The sequence below is a fragment of the Acomys minous genome, assembly GCF_964271855.1.
Source record: "Acomys minous genome assembly, chromosome: 10".
Lineage (NCBI taxonomy): Eukaryota > Metazoa > Chordata > Mammalia > Rodentia > Muridae > Acomys > Acomys minous.
Genome location: NC_140491.1, coordinates 110,959,655 through 110,977,819, shown reverse-complemented (window position 1 = coordinate 110,977,819; position 18,165 = coordinate 110,959,655). Strand labels below are relative to the sequence as shown.

Below are 18,165 nucleotides of genomic sequence, written 5' to 3'. Positions count from 1 at the left end.
CATCTTGATGGCTTCTGACTCTTGCTTAGGAAAGTCAACACACTTAACACAGCCTGAGACAGGTGTATTTTTAAATGATAAGGAATTGGTGCTGGTAGAGATTTGATTTCCAAAAGGAGTACACTCATTCGCTGGCTGGCCAGACACTTTGCTCCCTGCGCCCAAGGATGAGGAAGAAAATAGCCCTTATGTCTACTTAGTAACAAGAAGGCCCATGCTCCTGTTTAGTGCTTCTGCTGTGTGCTTCGGGTAAGGATGAGGACTGTGTCTGGGGACACGGGATGGCAGGGGGGGGGTGAACACTGCTTGGCTCTGTCGTTTGAGTTTCCAGCCATTCGACTCATTATTTACAAATGGATTAAGAGAAAACTTTACTGGGATCACCACAAGAGCAAAATGTCTGTACTTTGTAATTAATCAATAAATATTTAGCAGATGAATTATTTAATGACACTGAGTAGCCATTACCTCAGAGCTGTTTGTATTTCCACTCTGTGTATTGTAGATTGTTGGTGCTACATGGCTGTCTTTATGTCCTGGTTAATATTTTAAACAAGATTGCATAATAAGGGGCTGCAGAGATGACTCGATGCTTAGGAGCAATTGCTGCCCTTGCAGAGGACCCACAGTTGGTTCCCAGCACCCACATGCTGGCTTACAGTCATCTGTAACTCCACATCCAAATGACCTGGTGCCCTCTTACAGCTCCATGAGCACCAGACATGCAGGTACATACATATGTACAAGTGAATACTCATACACATAAAATAATACATAAATAAATCTTTTAAAAATTTCTTGACTCAAAGGCACATATGTAAGGGGGCGGGCGAGGCAACAGTGAGTAGGGTACTTGTCATACAAGCCTGAGGACCACGGCTCAGGTCCCCCAGCGCTCACATAAATGCCAAGCCAGTGTGGTGGGCCCAACTGTATTCCTTGAACTTGGGAGGCAGAGATGGGATTGCCAAAGCAATTTGGCCACCGAGGCTAGCCAAATCAGAGCACTGCAGATTGAAGTGAGAGACCTTGCCTCAAATATAAGAAGCAGCTGAGGAAGAAGCCAATTCTTAACCTCTGTCTTCACATATATGCACACACATGCACATGCATGCCCAACATGCCCATACATGTGAATATTTACACATGCACTCATACCACATACACACTAAAATGCACATACACATGCACACACAAACAAACAACAAAGCCTACATAAGCAAGAAGTAGAGTGCAGTCTGATAGGAGTGATGAACATATTTCTGTTGAAAAATTAGCCACAAACCTAGGGCAGCAACTAAAGAAGAAATTCAGAAGTAAATGAAGTAATGCTGTTTTGTTACTCAAATACGCACAAAATAGCCTGCGCCTGCACGCGCACACGCACACGCGCACACGCGCGCACACACACATCTGAAGACAGAAGAAAATGCCCAGGTTATCGCCATAAACAAAAGGAATTTTAAGACAGTGCAAGCCTGGTGTAATCAAATCCGTGTATTTGCCAGACTACTGTTAAAATGTGCAACAACAATTTGTTAAAAAAAAAAAATCTAACTAATTGGAAGCTGTTTCCTTTCCAGTAACAAGAAGTTGAATGGGGGGGGGAGGCTTTGAATTTCATTAAAGAGGAAGTGCTAAGACGGTCTCGCTGTCCGTTGACATGCTTGACAATGACAGGGATGCTAAAACAACACTAAGAACTCAGGTCACTAAATGCAGCATTTCATCATGATAGCACGAATAATGTCACACAGCCCTAACTTGCCACTGTATATAATTTTAAACAAAGAAATCATCCCAAGTGGGCCAGGCAGAATCTTGACCTCCGATACCTTTCCCATTGTCATCAGATATTGATGGTATATTGCAAGAGCAAAGGGACTTTGTACATATAATTGAGGTTACTGATCCACTGATGGGAAGGTGAAGAGGTTGTGCTGGGTTCCCTACATGAGCCACGAAGACTAAATCTTTCAGCCAGGTGAGGACAGAGAAGGAGGTCAGAGAGACAGCAGAAGGAAAAGTCAAAAGTTTGAAACAATAGCAAGAGTTGTCACTTTTCTTCCACACAGAACCCATCTGTATGTTTTATAGTTTTCCTTAAAGAATGAAATATGATAAAAATGTATGTGTAGGGCTGGAGAGATGGCTCAGCGGTTAAGAGCACCGTCTGCTCTTCCAGAGGTCCTGAGTTCAATTCCCAGCTACCACATGGTGGCTCACAGCCATCTATCATGAGATCTGGTTCCCTCTTCTGGTGTGCAGGTGTACATGCAGGCAGAACACTGTGTATGTAATAAATAAATAAATCTTAAAAAAAAAATTTAAAATGTATGTATAACCTAAGAGAGTTTTTTTTGAAAAAATATTAAAATATTTTAGGTGACAACACATTCTCTCCCAGCAGTGGGTTTCCTTCCCACTCCTGATCAGCAGCATCATAGGTTCGATGGACTCAGGGGGCGTGCAACACCTTATTTTTCCTGTGACTTCTCTGTCCCTCCACTCGCCACCATCTGCACTGGAAACACATGCGCCTTAACTTTAAAGCACCTAGGACAATTTAGAGACATTTGGGGAATCTTTCCATTTTAATATTGGATGGTTCTGCTATTCTTTTCTCTGAAAAGAACCGTGCTTGCCTCACTGGTTTCCTGAGCCCCATCTCTCAGGTCAGAATAGCAAAACCTGTATTTCAAAAGTTTCTGCCATTCTTTGTGGAATCTAGTTTTGCAAACAATGAATCCTTCCAGCAGTGGCTTGAAACCCATCCTGTATTATCTCTGTAACTCTTCTGCTTTAGCCCTCCAGACTCTGTGGCCCCACGTCTGCCATTTTTACAGAGAAGTTGATTTCCATGATGTAATTCTAATGAATCAAGACTTCATGATACCCTTGATAATTTTTCCAAGAGTCATTAAGAAAGGCATCAGAAATATCTGAGTAACTGTTCTTAGCTTTTGTCCAGCATGGATGACATGACCAAGAAAAAGATTGCAATACATGTAAAAGCCCTAAAGAACTGAGAAGGTTGATTACCCCTGAGTGTACTGTGATTACAAACTGTAATCATATTGAACTTTATAAACATGACGTCACTGGCCCACTGGGGGTGGTTGTTAGAACCCAGTCAGATTATGGCTATGATCTGAGCCTGGAGAAAGAGGCCACACACCCTACAAGGCCAATGTGACTCACCCACTTGGACATTATTATTCCAAAGTATCCATCAGGGACTCAGAAATGGCTTTTGAGACCGTCACTAAATGTCCGTATTGTGAATTGTTATGGTACCAATGCCTTTGGGTATCTCAAACTATGGCTTTCAGGCATTGAAAAATGTAGTCCACAACAATAAAACTCTATCTAATTATTAGCTGCCTATTAAACCAACTGAAGAGAAATTCTAGCTGCCATACAGCAGAGACACTTTTCAAAATTAGCTTAGGGAAGCCGCTTGACAATGAATAGCTCCAATCGTAATAGCAATAGAGAGAAACAACAGCTTGGTGTAGGGTAAAGGACGTGTTCTTGTTCCAACACTTCCACATTGTTTAATATTTTAGTCTTACCCGAAATCATATAGCATGCAAAGAGACAAGAAAATATAGCACAAATCTAGACAGAGTGGCTTTTGATAGAAACTGTCCCAGTGGAGAGAGCAGCTGAACTTACTTGCCAAACAATCTGAATGGGAAATTACAAATACATCCAAGGTATTAAGGGGGCCACATACAAAGCACTAAAGGGAAATGCAAGGACAGTGTCTCTCAGTAAGATCAGCAATGGGATATGGAGTAGGTGGCATTATAAGAACAAATATAAGTTCTAACACTCGGAAGTTAGCTAGAATGACAAGTTCTCTAAGATGAGGGAGGAAGAGCATGCATAAGAAGGCTGAAGAAAGCAAGTCTGTGGGAAGTGACTAGTTTAGGGAAGAGAAAGAAAAGCTAGAGTCTCTACAAGACCCAACTACCATCAAACATACAAATGTGTGTTCATACAAGGAGGAGTCCCAGAAAAAGAAGTGAGAAGAGGGCGAATTGCTTTTCTAACTGCCGTGAGCTGATACCTGACATAGAACAGCACAGGAGAGAAAGGGCTTGCCTTATAGTTCAAGGAGGGAATCTAGGCGATCATGGGGGTTTGAGTGTGGCAGCAGGGGCATGGTCACGTTGTGTCAGCAGCCGGAAACCAGAGTTGACAAGAAGCAGTGGGGTATAAAGTCTCAAGCCTGTGCCCACAGACCCAAGTCCTGTAGTGAAACTCCTGAAGGCCCCACAACCTTCCAAAACAGCCCCACCGGCTGTAGGACCGAATGCTACAAAACACAAAAGCCTATAGGGGAAGTCTCACATTCACAGAATAAAGTCTCACCACTGTGTCCCGTGGAATAAAGACCACCTCATAAGGCAAAATGGGTTAATGACCAATTCAAAAGCCCTCAACACTGTTTAAAAGTCCCCAGTTTCCTCAGAGACTCAGGGTAATCTCCTAACTATTTGTCTTTATGAAACGCAGGGGCATGTCAGGATTTCTGTCAGTGTGTGATTCGGGGCATACTGTTATTGACTGCTTGTCACATTCAGGGCTGTGGAACCCCATTATACCAACATTTAATGTTGCTCATAGATGGACAGAGCTCGAGATAGCCCTGGGGTCTCACCGAGGGCTCACCGAGTCAGCTAGCTCTGCAGAAGGTAAGCTTGGTGCCTGAGGCTGAACTCTGAGGCTCCCTTCATGTTTTCAAGACCACTGGCTTCCTTCCTTGACCAGCAAACTGTTCTCAGTCTCCCCAGCATCCTAAAATAATCCTGAACGCCCAGATGCTCTGGGGCTGTGGTTTGTCCACTGAAACCCCTTGTTTCTGACCGAGGCACACCATGCAGAGAACTGTATCTATTCTGTGTATATTTTCTTCCCAATTAATCTAGTTGTGTCCCTGCACTCCAAAGCACTGATGGCATATGTACCTAGGCCTCATTTTAATGTTAGTTATAAGAAATAAACTAGAGGAGATGAAACATTTGCAATGAAGTTTATCTTCCAAATTCGTATTGAGAGACCCAGGAAACACGCTTTTTTCAAACATCTAACCTTCACATCTTAAATATATATAATTAAAAACATGCTAATTTGCTGTTAATTTTTATGGCTTTGAACAGGAAGACTCAAATGAAAGATACGTTCATTGCTCCTTTTTATGGGAGGTGGGAAGTTTCTTGGTCTAGGAAAACTGTCACAGAGGAGAATAAAAGCTCTAAAAAATGCTCTATGAACAGGACACATAAAAACGTACTGAACTCTGAGGCCGGGCAGGTGGCGCATGCTTATAATCCCAGTACTCGGGAGGCAGAAGCAGGTGGATCGATGTGACTTCAAGGCCAGCCCGGTCTACAAAGTGAATCCAGCCCTGTCTCAAAAAACCAAAACAAACAAACAAACAAACAAACAAAAACAAAAAAAAACCCAAAACAAAACAAAACAAAAAAAACAAAAAAAAATAAATAAAATAAAAAAAGGAAAAAAGAAAAAAAAATGTACTGAACTCAAACTAATAACATGAACTATGTGGATCAACCACCCCTTGGATTGAACCTACTCTGTAAACAATTACAGCAGCTTAGAAGCCCTAATAGTTTGTGAATTTGGTTCTTACTTTTATAGGTCTCTCATTTAATATGCTTCTGCTAATATTTTTTATTGGTTTAGCTCCCTTTTCCTTCCTTGCTATCTCTCCACAATCCTTAGACTTATAATGTGTACCTTTGATAATGTATACGTTTGATCATGTATACCTTTGATATACGGAGGTGGCCACATGTGTTCCCACAGAGGGCTGTGGTGGGGCTACTTAAGGCCTCCATCAGATTATAACTCTCACTGTGCACTCTCATTGGCCATTTTGCTACCTAGCACATTTCTCTTTAGTACCTCACCAAAACTCATAGGGATGTGGAACTCAAAGACAATAACATTTCTCTCCCACCCCCCAGGAGCTAAGCTGAACAGACCAGCGCACTGTTTCACCAGGCACCCTAGTTGGGGTTCATATTGCTGTGATGAAACACCATGACCAAGAGCAAGTTTGGGAGGATAGGGTTTGTTTAGCTTACGTTTCTCCATCATGGTTCATGATCAAAGGAGTAAAGACAGGAACTCAAGCAGGGCAGGAACCTGGCGGCAACAACTGAAGCAGAGGCCAGGGAGGGGTGCTGCTCACTGGCTTGCTCTTCGCGACTTGCTTCGTCTGATTTCTTATAGAACCCAGGACCACCAGCCCAGGAAAGACACCACCCACAATGGGCCGGGCCTTCCCCCCATCAATCACTAATTAAGAAAATGGGCCAGGCAGGTGCAGGGTGCACCCAACCCTTGCTGGGTGTGTCTGGCAGAAGCAAGCAAATAGGTGGAGGAGAGATGGGAGAGGAAGAAAAGCCGAATGGTTTGTGCACCACGCAGAGAGGCAGAACTGGAGACATGAAGGTGGTTGCTATCTCTTGGGAAATGATGAATTACACCGTCCATCAATAGAGCCAGTAACAAATGCCAAGTGCCCGTGGAGCTAAGCGTTCCTCCTCTGAGAAAACCAACCACTGTGTGAGTCGCTGTGCCTCCCAGAGCTGCGTCCTGGCCCAGGAAGAAGAGTAGTGTCTGCCGAGTGGAGACCCACAGCCAACTCGGCACATCCTGCTGTGTTTGATCCTCATCACTAGCCTATTTGCTAATCTCTCTAGTTGGTTGCGGAGGCTGTTCAAGCACGAGACTGGACAACTCTATGTTGAATTAGTTTTTCTGGTGCTGTGTTTAACTTTGGCCAAGGATTTATTTCCCTTGGAATCTTAGGGTTGGACAACTATTTAACCATCCTACTTTTCAAAGGAATGTGGCACTGGCAAAAGGCAGGGCACTGGCAAGTGAGCAGACGACACCCAGAGGTTCCCCCTACCACCGTGCAGCTCAGGCTAGAAGGTGGCACTATGTTAACAGAGCAGGTATGTGGTAGAGAGACGGAGGGGAAAAAGAAGTGGAAGAGTTCGTGAGCAATGAAGAAAAGTGGCACTGGAGATGTGAGGTGGTGAGGAACAGCCTGATGTGAGTAGCCTGTGCCGCCACCTGAGGTCATGGTGATGGGTCATGTCTGGGACTATGGCCCTACAGCAGCAGGGTCTTCGTTGGTGTCTGTGGCTTACTTTACTGTCATGCAGATGTCCCTGGTCTGGGCTGCTGCTGGGACCATGTTGATGTCTGAGGGCTGCTGAGAGCTGCCCCTCCCCCAACTGGCTATAGCACTCAGGAGAGTGCACCTCACCCGGGCAGCACAGTGGAGCTGGCCCTGGTGGCAGGAGCATAAATAAGTGAGCCCTGAGGGCATGAGTTTGGGAAGAGCTGACTCCACTAGCTCCTCACCAGCTGTGAGGTGGCATGGGGTGCCGTTCCACTCCACCCCCACCCTCTATCCCCCTACCACCCTCACCCCTTTGTCTCCTCCTGCAGCAGACAAGAAAGCTGGCCCCACCCCACATTGGCTACAGCACTCAGGAGAGCAGTAGCTCTGCACCTCATCTGGGCAGCACTATAAAGCTGGCCCTGATGGCCTGGGTGTGGAGAGCTAGTCCTGCTCTTTGTCAGCTATTGCAGACAGGAGAGTTGGCCCTACCCCTCACCTGGCCAACGCAGGAGAGCTTGCCCCGGTGGAGTTGGTGCAGGAAAGCTGGCAGGCTGACCAACTCAGCCACTACCCAGACCCAGATCTAGGCCTTTGAGTTAGCACACCCCAACACCTACCTCATCTATGAACTGTCGGGGTGCTTGAGGGGGCCGGTGCTGCAGAACCAAGACACAAGGCAATGACAGGATATCTAAGAGGAGTCCTGCTGAGGATCCAGTATTAAAAGCACAGCAGAAGTCAGAGACCTCAAAGCAGGCCAATGACTCATTGCAACGAACATCTACAAGTAAAGCTGTTTGGAGTACACTGTATGACACACTGTGACCCACAGCACCTTCCATAGTGATGCTTGTTGTTTTTGTTTTGTTTTAATTGTTTTATATTTTTGTTTTCTATGTGGAGTAAGCTGCAAGGGCAGGAGGCAGATATGGAGGGAAGGGAAGATGAGTGGGATTGGGGTGCACGATGTGAAATTCACAAAGAATCGATGAAAAAGAAAAGGGGAAAATTCCTACAGGCTTGTCTACAGTCCAGTCTCACAGAAGCATTTTCTCATATTTCTCAAATGACTCTATTACTTATGCCTAGTTAACATAAAGACAAGCCAGGTGTCTTTAATAAGAGGAAAATCTCTGCGATGGATAAGAACGGATACTTATCGAGAGACTTCCTTGCATGCACCTTCACGTAGTATGATCTCTCGACCTCAAAGCGGCCAGTGAGATGGTCTATTTCTCGTGTTTTACATTAGCACACTTATCTGTTACTAAGCAATAACAGTCAGAATAGGTTTCTTTGGCTTTGAGATGACTACCCATGCACAGCCAGGCCACTTGCCACTTGATGCATATCTAAGCATCACAAGATAGCCCCCTAAGGTGACATCAACTCCTGGAGTGATAAACGGCATCATTTTAATTATACAACTTTAGGAAATGAAGGTTAGAAAATGTGTTCATTAGCTGCCATGTCTTAATTTCTGATAACACAGAATCTTTAAAGTGGGAAAAATAGGAGTTTGCTGAAGTGTCCTTAAGCCAAATCTTAGAAGCAAGCGCATTAGCTGGGTAGTGGTGGTGCACATCTTTAATCCCAGCACTCAGGAGGGAGAGGCAGGTAGATCTCCAAGTTGGAGGACAGCCTGGTCTGTGTAGTGAATTCCAGGACAGCCAAGGCTACACAGAGAAACCATGTCTCAAAGAAGAGAAGCAGTAGCAGCAAGAACAACCACCTACACACACACCCCAAAAAACTAAAAATTAAAATTAAAAAAGCTCATTAATATGTCAGGATACATTTTAAAACAGTGGTTCTCAACATTCCTAACACTGAGACACTTTAATACAATTCTTCATGTTGTGGCGACCCCTAATCTTACAATTTTAGTTGTTACTTCATAACTGTAACTTTGCTACTGTTACAAATAATAGTGTAAACATCTGTGTTATCCGGTGGCCTTAGGCGACCCTTGGGAAAGAGTTGTTTGACCCCCATAGGGGCCTCAACTCATTGCTTTAGGGGCATCACAACACAGGAGCTAACCAGCTGGCTCTGTTTGCTAATTGCACACTCTTCCTTTCATAACTAAAAGGGCTGTTTAATAGCCTCTAAAGACACACTGAACCAGTAAGGATTAGAGCCCCAGTCCTGGGGTTTGAGACTCTCCTGCTGGGGTCCTAGCTGTCAATCCCTTTGGTATTGACTTAGTTCCTTAATCTCCTAATTAAAAGACAATTTCAAATAATGTTGCATAGCTGGTGGTGTCACAAGGGCCCCGAGGGTAGACTGGCTTTCCCAAGAAGAAAAAGGAGGGGAGCTTCAGTTTGTGACCCACAGTTCAGACTGACATGGAAGTGAAGCAAATGTCAAATGCTACCATGTTTAATCTGTAGGCCCAAATCAATTTTTTATTTTGTTTGAAGGCATTAAAAAAAAAAAAAGAAAGAAAGAAATTACTTGTCCCAAATACTTCCCTGTCCCACTGGTTAATAATCAAGTGTCCAAAAGATCAATTGACTATCATTTTTGACAGTGAGAAAATAGATGACTGAAACTTCTGTTTGCACATTATTGATCAATGTTTAGTTAAAAGTCACAGTCTTCATTAGTGATTGTAAGTACATCCAGGAGAATGAATAAATTCATTCTTGAAAAGCCTGTTATGCTGTAGAATAATGAGAAAAAGTGTCTAGAATGTATTTAACATACATATATGTAATTATATGTGTATATAAAATCTCAAATAGACACAAGGAACTCCAGACTCATGGGTAAGGTGCTACAGATATGACAGTAATTTATAAGGATATAAAGCTTTTAGGTTTTTTTTTTTCCTTTTGGTTTTTGAGATAGGGTTTCTCTATGTGGCCTTGGCTATCCTGGACTCATTTTGTAGACCAGGCCAGCCTGCTTTTTGGCCATGGTGTTTTATCACAGCAATAGAAACACTAACTAAGACAGAAACATCAAGTTTCTTCCAAAACATCTGTATGCATATCAGCCCAGCTGTATGCTCACCAGTACAGATAGCGGTCTGCTAGAGTCTAAAGGAGCTATTTAACTAGATGTGTGACAATGTGGACCAAGCAAGGCCTTAAGACCCAGGGACCAAAACGTTTCATAGAGCTTGGTGCAATGCATTTGATACCCTGAGACCCAGCAACCTGCCTCCCTCGTGTGGGTTCAAAATAGTGGACTATGACCAGAAGTTTTGGATGAAGCGTAAGTCTCCCTAGAGACTCAGGATGCAGGGGACTCATCGGTGCCTGTGTTCTTACATGAATGCGCCTGACACAGAGAACCCAGTTAGCTAAAATGAACTCATCTTCATCCTTAAACTATGAAGGTCTGGTAATGGTGGGATGTCAGGTGTGTTCCCACAGTGTGAAGACTCTTATTAATTTGGTTAGCCGTAAAATGAAAATTTGGATGTTGGCTTCTGATCTCTCTAGTCAGAATTTTCAGGCTCAAGACAGCTGATTAATTCAGGTTTAGGTGTTAACTTGATCTTGCAAAATCCTGGAGATAAGGTTTTCTGGAAACAAATTTGAACCTTTATCGATAGCACAGGACCTAGAATCCCCAGACTCCTTGGAAAAGGCTACTCCAGACAGGCCTTCATAATGAGGATCAATTACTGATGGAGCTATGCCTGCCACAGAGTAAGCTGTGAAAGAAATCAGAAATGTGTTTGAGAAGGACGGTCTTTTGGGGGAGACCATGGGAGTTGTGTTAACTATTGCCAAAAGGTTCGAGGGCCATCAGATAGGGAGAGACATGCTGTTTGGCTTCAAAAGGGGTGATGATTATTAGAAAGTAAATTGAGTTGCGACAAAATGGATGATAGGTTTTGAGTAGTGAGTTGCCTTCTGAAGTCACCCTCAATTTGATATCACATGCCCATCTTTCAGATGCCTTAAAGAATAGATTGAAGCCAGTCACTGGCTATCCACACAAGCATCTCTGTGGGACTTTAAAGAAGGTGTCTCCTTTGATGGCACAAGTGGGAGCAAATGTGTGTGTTTGTGTAAGACTTTATCAGCACCCATTCCTTTTAGAACAGCCTTCCTAATGCTGTGACTCACTTATATCGAGACACTAGTCCAAAATGTACGTCCCCATGAAAAATTGTACCTACCAGGAAAGTGGGTCAGAGGGGAGGACACCCTATTGAGACTGTAGGTGTGAGAAGCCTGGGAGAATGAAGAAATAGAAGGATCCAGTGGGTCCTGGAAAACTACAGGCGGGTCTGGGCCCTGGAGTCCTGCGCAAACTATGGCAACAGCCAAGGGAAATATAGGCAGTAAACTTTGAACCCCTACCCAGACTAGCCGATGGACAGGACATTCTCCACCATTAAGTGGAGAAGGAGATATGACTTTCACACAAACTCTGGTTCCCCATGTTTGACCATGTCCCTTGGATGGAGACGCCTGGTGGCACTCAAAGGAAGGATAATAGGTCACCAAGGAGAGACTTGATACCCTATGAACAAATACAGGGGGAGGAGGTCCCCCTCAGTCACAGACATAGGGGAGGAGAGTAGGGGGGAAGTGGGAGGAAGGGAGGAATGGGAGGATACAAGGGATGGGATAACAACTGAGATGTAATATAAATAAATTAATTAAAAAATACAGCTCCTCTTGTTGTGGTGACCCCCCCAACCATAAAATAATTTTTGTTGCTACTTCATAACTATAATTCTTCTGCTGTTATGAATCATACTGTAAATATCTGTGTTTTCTGATGATCTTTTGGTGTCTATGACTCAAGGGGTTGAGAACCAGTTTTAGAGAGAACCGTTATGTTTGCAGAGCTGTCCATGGTCATAACCATGTCCTATTCCAACAGCAATCAACACAAAGAACCTCGGTAGTCAGAACCCGCTGATTGGCAAAGCCTGTGTGAAAGAACTGACTCCTTTAAGCCTAGGGTATCCCTCCAATTCAGAACTTAACTGGGGTCCTTTCATTTGTGATCAGATGCATTACATTGCAATGTATAAAGGAACACTGACAGCTGTGTGAGAATTTGCTGCAGATGTAATACTTTTAAAAGGTGTTTTCTGTGCTAAACTCTTGGCTTAAAATATTACCACAGTTTGAACTGTGGCCGTCTGATTAGTCCTACCACACCCAGTTTACAGATGAACTATGGGTGACTCGCCAGGAATCATAGTGGTGGAAAGGGCCATTGGCATGGGACAGATCTGACTTCAAAATGATGGTCTGAATTATATTGCGCCAAATCATCCTTTAAGAAAAATGAGAAGAAAGAAAAGAAGCAAGGTTCTGCAATCCGCACTAGCTCTGCGGTCGGGATTGAGAAGTTGAAGCAGTATGAAAGCCAGAATGTGATTGCTGTGGGCTGAATGTTCGTGTGTTGAACCTACTTCCTAGAGTGGAAATACCCGTAGGGGCTGCCTCTGGGAGATGCTAAGATCATGGTGGTGAGCTCGCATGGATGATATTAGTATCCTATCCAAGAGGCCCTGGGGAAGTCTTCCACTCTTCCACTCTTCCCACCAGGTGAAATAAAGCAAGAAAGAGCCAGACACGAAATCTGTAAGGACCATGATTTTAGTTCTTCCAGAACCATGAGAGATAAATACTTGATTTCTACCGTCCTCCTAGTTCATGGCATTTTGGTACAGCAGTGAAGACTAAGATAGTGATGCAAGTGACAGATCCACTTTCCCGGTTTCTCCCTGGGTATCCTCTTCAGAGTTCATGGTTAACTCAACTGACTTGGTGACTTGGCCACCTAGATGCATGACAGCGTTTTCATTTGGGATTTGCAATTAGTGTTTCAATTAATTCGTTGTTTAAATGCCCGCGTTTGCATCTCCTCTCTTCAGCTGGGTGGTGAGCACCGTGAGGAGAAAGACTGTAGCTTTTCGCACACTACCTCAACAGTGCTTTGTATGGAACCGAGGCTACTATTTCTACAACTGCTGCATGATGCTGGAAATATTCCAGTGTGGTATGCCATGTGAACTGAGAAAATTCTAAAATGTCCTAGATTTAAAAGGAGGCTTTTGGGAGCCACGGCTTGGTGGTGTTTTGCTCCTTCTTTGGGGATTCTATAAGTGGGGACCTGAGGCTCTGGTCCCAGTGTTTTCCTCCCATCCGTTCACTGCAGCTCAGGGCAAGGCGTCCACTACTTCCTGCACGTTCCTGATTCTTTGGTGCCCAGGACACATCTCTCTCTCTCTCTCTCTCTCTCTCTCTCGTTTTCAGAGGATAGACTGCGAGTCTTGTTTTTCTTCTGTTTATTAAACTCCAGGAAGGTAATGAGGAAACAAGATCATGTGGGAATTAGGAGCAAGTGTTAGGTAAAATTGGATCTCTTGGGAAGCTAGAGAGCATCTCTGGGCTTCAGTTTTTCTCATAAGATAACGAATCACACCCATATTATAAGGATGCACACACGGACATCAAGTTAGTTAACAAAATGTGCAGACTGGCCCCGGTCTACAGTGATGAGAAGTCTCTCTTCTCTTCGTTTCTTCTCCCTGCACACTCCCTACACACTCCCTGAACACTCCCTGCACACACACTGCACACTCCCTGCACACTCCCCGCACACACTGCACACTCCCTGCATACTCCTTGCACACACACTGCACACTCCCTGCACACTCCCCGCACACACACTGCACACACACTGCACACACACTCCCCGCACACACACTGCACACTCCCTGCACACTCCCCGCACACTCCCCGCACACACACTGCACACACACTGCACACTCCCCGCACACACACTGCACACTCCCTGCACACTCCCTGCACACTCCCTGCACACCCCCTGCACACTCCCTGCACACACACTGCTCTTCCTCATCTCAGGCTTATCCCTGACTTCTCTATTGAGACCTTTGTAATGTCCCACTTCAGCCCTTTCTCCTACACTCTTTAGCACATAATAGGACAGCACTTCCTAAAATATTTGATCATGAAAACTCTTTAAATGACACTGTTGACGCTGGAGGGCTGGCTCTGTTGGTAAAGCGTCAGCCTTGGCGAGCATGAGATATGACTTATATCTCCTGTAGTTGTGTTAAAATGGGGTTTGGCAGAGCCCATGTGTAACCATGGTACTAGAGGATAGAGACAGGTGGATCTCTCAAGATCACTGAGTAGCAAGGCTAACTAAATCAGGGAAAGACTCTCAAAAAAAAAACCATGAAGAATGATCCATTAAGACAGCTGACATCAACCCCTGGTCCACACACACACCATGTTTGAATATACACACATATACACACAATTTATGTACTGAAAAATACAGTGTATAGACACCACAGAATGTATTGGCAAGTCCATGCATCTTAGAAAGAGCATCAAGAATTCAGTCCACATGTTTTTATAAAATTAGAAATAATTTTGTTAGCTTAGATACACATATTCGGTACATTACAATGTTTCTTCCTCTATGTTGCTTTCCTTAAAGTACAACATAAAGCTCCATTTGTCAAAGATACAAAGTAGCAAGGAGAAAACTGAACAGCCACTTTGTTATTTGTGTTAGAAAATGAGACAATTTTTCTTTGAAGTCCTCAGTCTTTATACCTCTTTGATTTATGCACCACTTAAGAGCTATAAACCCAAGCCTCTTATTAAAACTTCCATTTGCAGCTAGAGATCCTTAGAGTAAGTTTGTATACTATTCATGTTTTATATGCATTAAGAGATGAACAACATCACACATATACCCTGAGTTTACCAGCCATAGAGCATCAGTCTTTACAGATGTGATGTAGAGATGACCGTGGATAACGTCTATGCCTCCTGCTCACTCTTGCTCACTGGTGGTCTCCATGGCATCTCCTGCCCTTCTTAGTATGCCATGGACTCCAAAGGGATACACACAGTATAATAACAACTCTTACAGATGGGTACACACAGTGTAACAGCAACTACTTAGTATTTTCTTATGTAAAATGTAGCTTAGACTAAGAATGTCAACAGGACTCTGTTATCACTGGAAATGTTGCTCGCTGGCTTAGCTTGCACAAAGCCTTGTGTTCCATCCTCAAACCAAAATCATCTAACTTCCCACTCCTACCCCCCATCGTTGGTACTAAAACATCTGGGATGTTCAACCAGGTTGTCAAGCAGGGGAACTCAGTGGGAATGTTTGAAGCCAAGTATTGGTACCCTGCTGTCAGTTTTGGTCTTTGCCTGGTCGTGCGCTTTATATCTGTCTACCCTGAGATTTAAACACAGCCTAGAGCTATTCTCTGGCCCGTAAAGGATCTGTGTTCCTATCCTCAGTCTGCTTACCTTCCCTTCTAGTGAGGAAGTAGTTTCAAAGTGGCTCTTGATAATTATCTCCCTGTCATTCTATGACTAATACCATTTATCCGTCATCAATGAGGGCCGGCAATGTTGCTATTAACGTAGTCTTACATAGCTTGCTTTCCAACCAACGTAGTTTCTCTTCTCTCTTATTGCTGGCTTGGTGCTCTGGCAGTTTCAAAGAAAGCATGGAAAAATCATCTTACTCTGACTGGCTGATTAACAACAGCATCGCAGAGCTGGTTGCTTCGACAGGCCTTCCAGTGAATGTCAGCGACGCCTACCAGGACCCGCGCTTCGATGTCGAGGTGAGAGAAGCCCTCTGTTTGACGTCCTGTTGTCACAATGTTGATGATTTTTCTGGTTGAGGTGGAGAAGGGATGCCATGTAGAGCCACAATAACCAAGACAAGTGGCACTTCTGCAGCCTCTGTGATCTGTTCCCAGCAGTGCCTACAGCGGGATCACTACTGTCTGGGTATGCCCAGACTTGCAGTGAAATGGTGATCCTTAGTCTGACACTCTTTCCTAATTGAGCAGACTTTATGTTGAACTGTGAGGCAACGATAAAAATGCACACATGACATGCTCATTGGAGAACAGAAGCTAGAATCACTATCGTACTTTAAACATTGCTCCAAATAAACAGAAAACAGGTTGTTATTGATTAATGTAAGTTATATAGGCATATTATGCTGACATACAGAATGTATAAAAACATTAAAAGCGGTATAGAAAGTTTACATTAAAAGCGGTATAGAAAGCCAGACATGGTGGTACACGCCTTTAATCCCAGCACTCGGGAGGCAGAGGCAAGTGGATTGACGTGAGTTCAAGGCCAGCCTGGTCTACAAAGCAAGTCCAGGACAGCCAAGGCTACACAGAGAGACCCTGTCTCAAAAAACAAAAAACAAAACAAAACAACAACAACAAAAGTGGTATGGAAAAAAGCATGTGAATGAAGTCACATAAGCTTATAAAACGCCTCTAGGTAGATATATGCAGATAGATATGGAAATGTACACATATGGAGAGGAATATACTAAAAGCTTTCCATTGCAGACTGCCAGGTTTAACTCTGAGAGAGTGGTGCAGGCTTTGGTAACCATACAATACTGAGAGCTCCTCTTTATGAAATTGTATACTCAGGAGTCTTTTCTTCAGCACTGCCTCTTTCTCAGCTCATGGAAGAGAGACATAGCAAGAGACAAACTGAATACAGCAATCTCTGTGAGGAGATAGTGTTGTGGGACACGCTGAGCGAGCATGTGGATCTGAGGGAAGTAGGCTTAGTGCAGTGTGGCAGAGGACCACTGGAGATAGTGCAGTGTGGCAGAGGATCACTGGAGATAGTGCAGTGTGGCAGAGGACCACTGGAGATGACACTGGAGAGGAGATGACAGACACATCACCAAAAGCCTTAGATGGCTGTTTTAACCACTTTGAGATTTACCTACACAACAGGAAGTAGTGGTTGGGTTTAAGTGCATGAGAAGCAGGAATTTTCGATTTTCCTTTGTTTGTTTCTTTTTTCAAGGCACGGTTTCTATGTGTAGGCCTAGGTAGCATGGAACTCACTCTGTAGATCAAGCTGGCCTCAAACTCATAGAGATCAGCCTGCCCCTGCCTCCTAAGTGCTGGGATTAAAGGCGTGCACCACCAGGCAATATTTTTTAATTCTAATGTAATAATTTGTTTACATTTCTGGAACAGGGTTAAGCTGCCTCCACCTCTGGAGTACTGAGATTACCCATGAACCACCACAAGTTGTATTTTAGGATGATCATACTGGCTTTTGGATAGAGAGTAGATTACTAGTGACAGAAGGACATTTAATCTCTGAAATTAAATGTCAAAACCTAGGGGGCTGTTATATTCCTTTCACAAACATTGAAAATGTAGAAGATGTCTGAAGATGCAATCCTAATGTCTCACAGACCACACAGACCATCTTATCTATAGCTGTTATAAGGACCCAGTGATGTCATAGAAGCAAGAATATAAATCTAATTAATAACGGTCATCAGATCATCTATGCGTATCTCTTCAGGGAAATGTTAAACCTCCCAGTTCTCCCTCTCTGTAGCTCTTGGAACAGTCCTCTCCCAGGCTCCATGCCCCATGCATTTTCTCCCCCTCCTGGCTTTGAACCTCCCACCTTGGAAACTCCTTGATGAACTCCCAGTCTGGGTGGGATACCATTCGCTGTGCTAATTAATGGCAACTGCCTTCCAGCTTTCTGCAACCTAAGGCACTGTGTTTGAACCCCAAGAAAGCACGTAGTCCCAAGTGTCTTCAGTTCTCTGGCAAGGAAGAGTACCCCAGCACCTGGGTGGCATGGAGGCTGGAGTGAAGATGGCATAAAGATGCCAGGTGGAGGCGTACTGCAGCGCTGTGCTTGAAGCAGAGATCGCTGTATCAGGTTCTCGCTCTCAGTCTCTCTTCCTTGAGCTGAGAAAGAGCGAGGGCTAAAGAAAAGATTTCTGTGCATACACTTTTATGAAGAAAAGCTCTTAGTATCCTATGATTACCACTAAGAATAAATGAACAACCCAAGGACTTTGGTTATGCAGAAAAATCATAATTGCTAGTTGTTACAAAGTCAACATGCTTAATTGGCTGTGGGAGAGATAAGTGCTTCCTGACCTAGATCATAGCACTAGATTGGGTGTGAATTGATGATATT

At 43.9% G+C, this 18,165-nt stretch overlaps 1 protein-coding gene across 2 annotated transcripts in view; it reads left to right on the top strand.

The window, feature by feature from the left end:
* The window catches only part of PDE11A (phosphodiesterase 11A), a gene marked incomplete at its 3' end in the record, with an annotated part of 371,638 nt that overhangs the window by 163,786 nt on the left and 189,687 nt on the right, over positions 1-18,165 (top strand). For both annotated transcript variants that reach the window (XM_084800165.1, XM_084800166.1), the window contains exon 6: positions 15,656-15,788. In XM_084800165.1, coding sequence (XP_084656291.1) covers positions 15,656-15,788 — 133 coding nt within the window. The remainder of the gene's footprint in view (positions 1-15,655; positions 15,789-18,165) is intronic.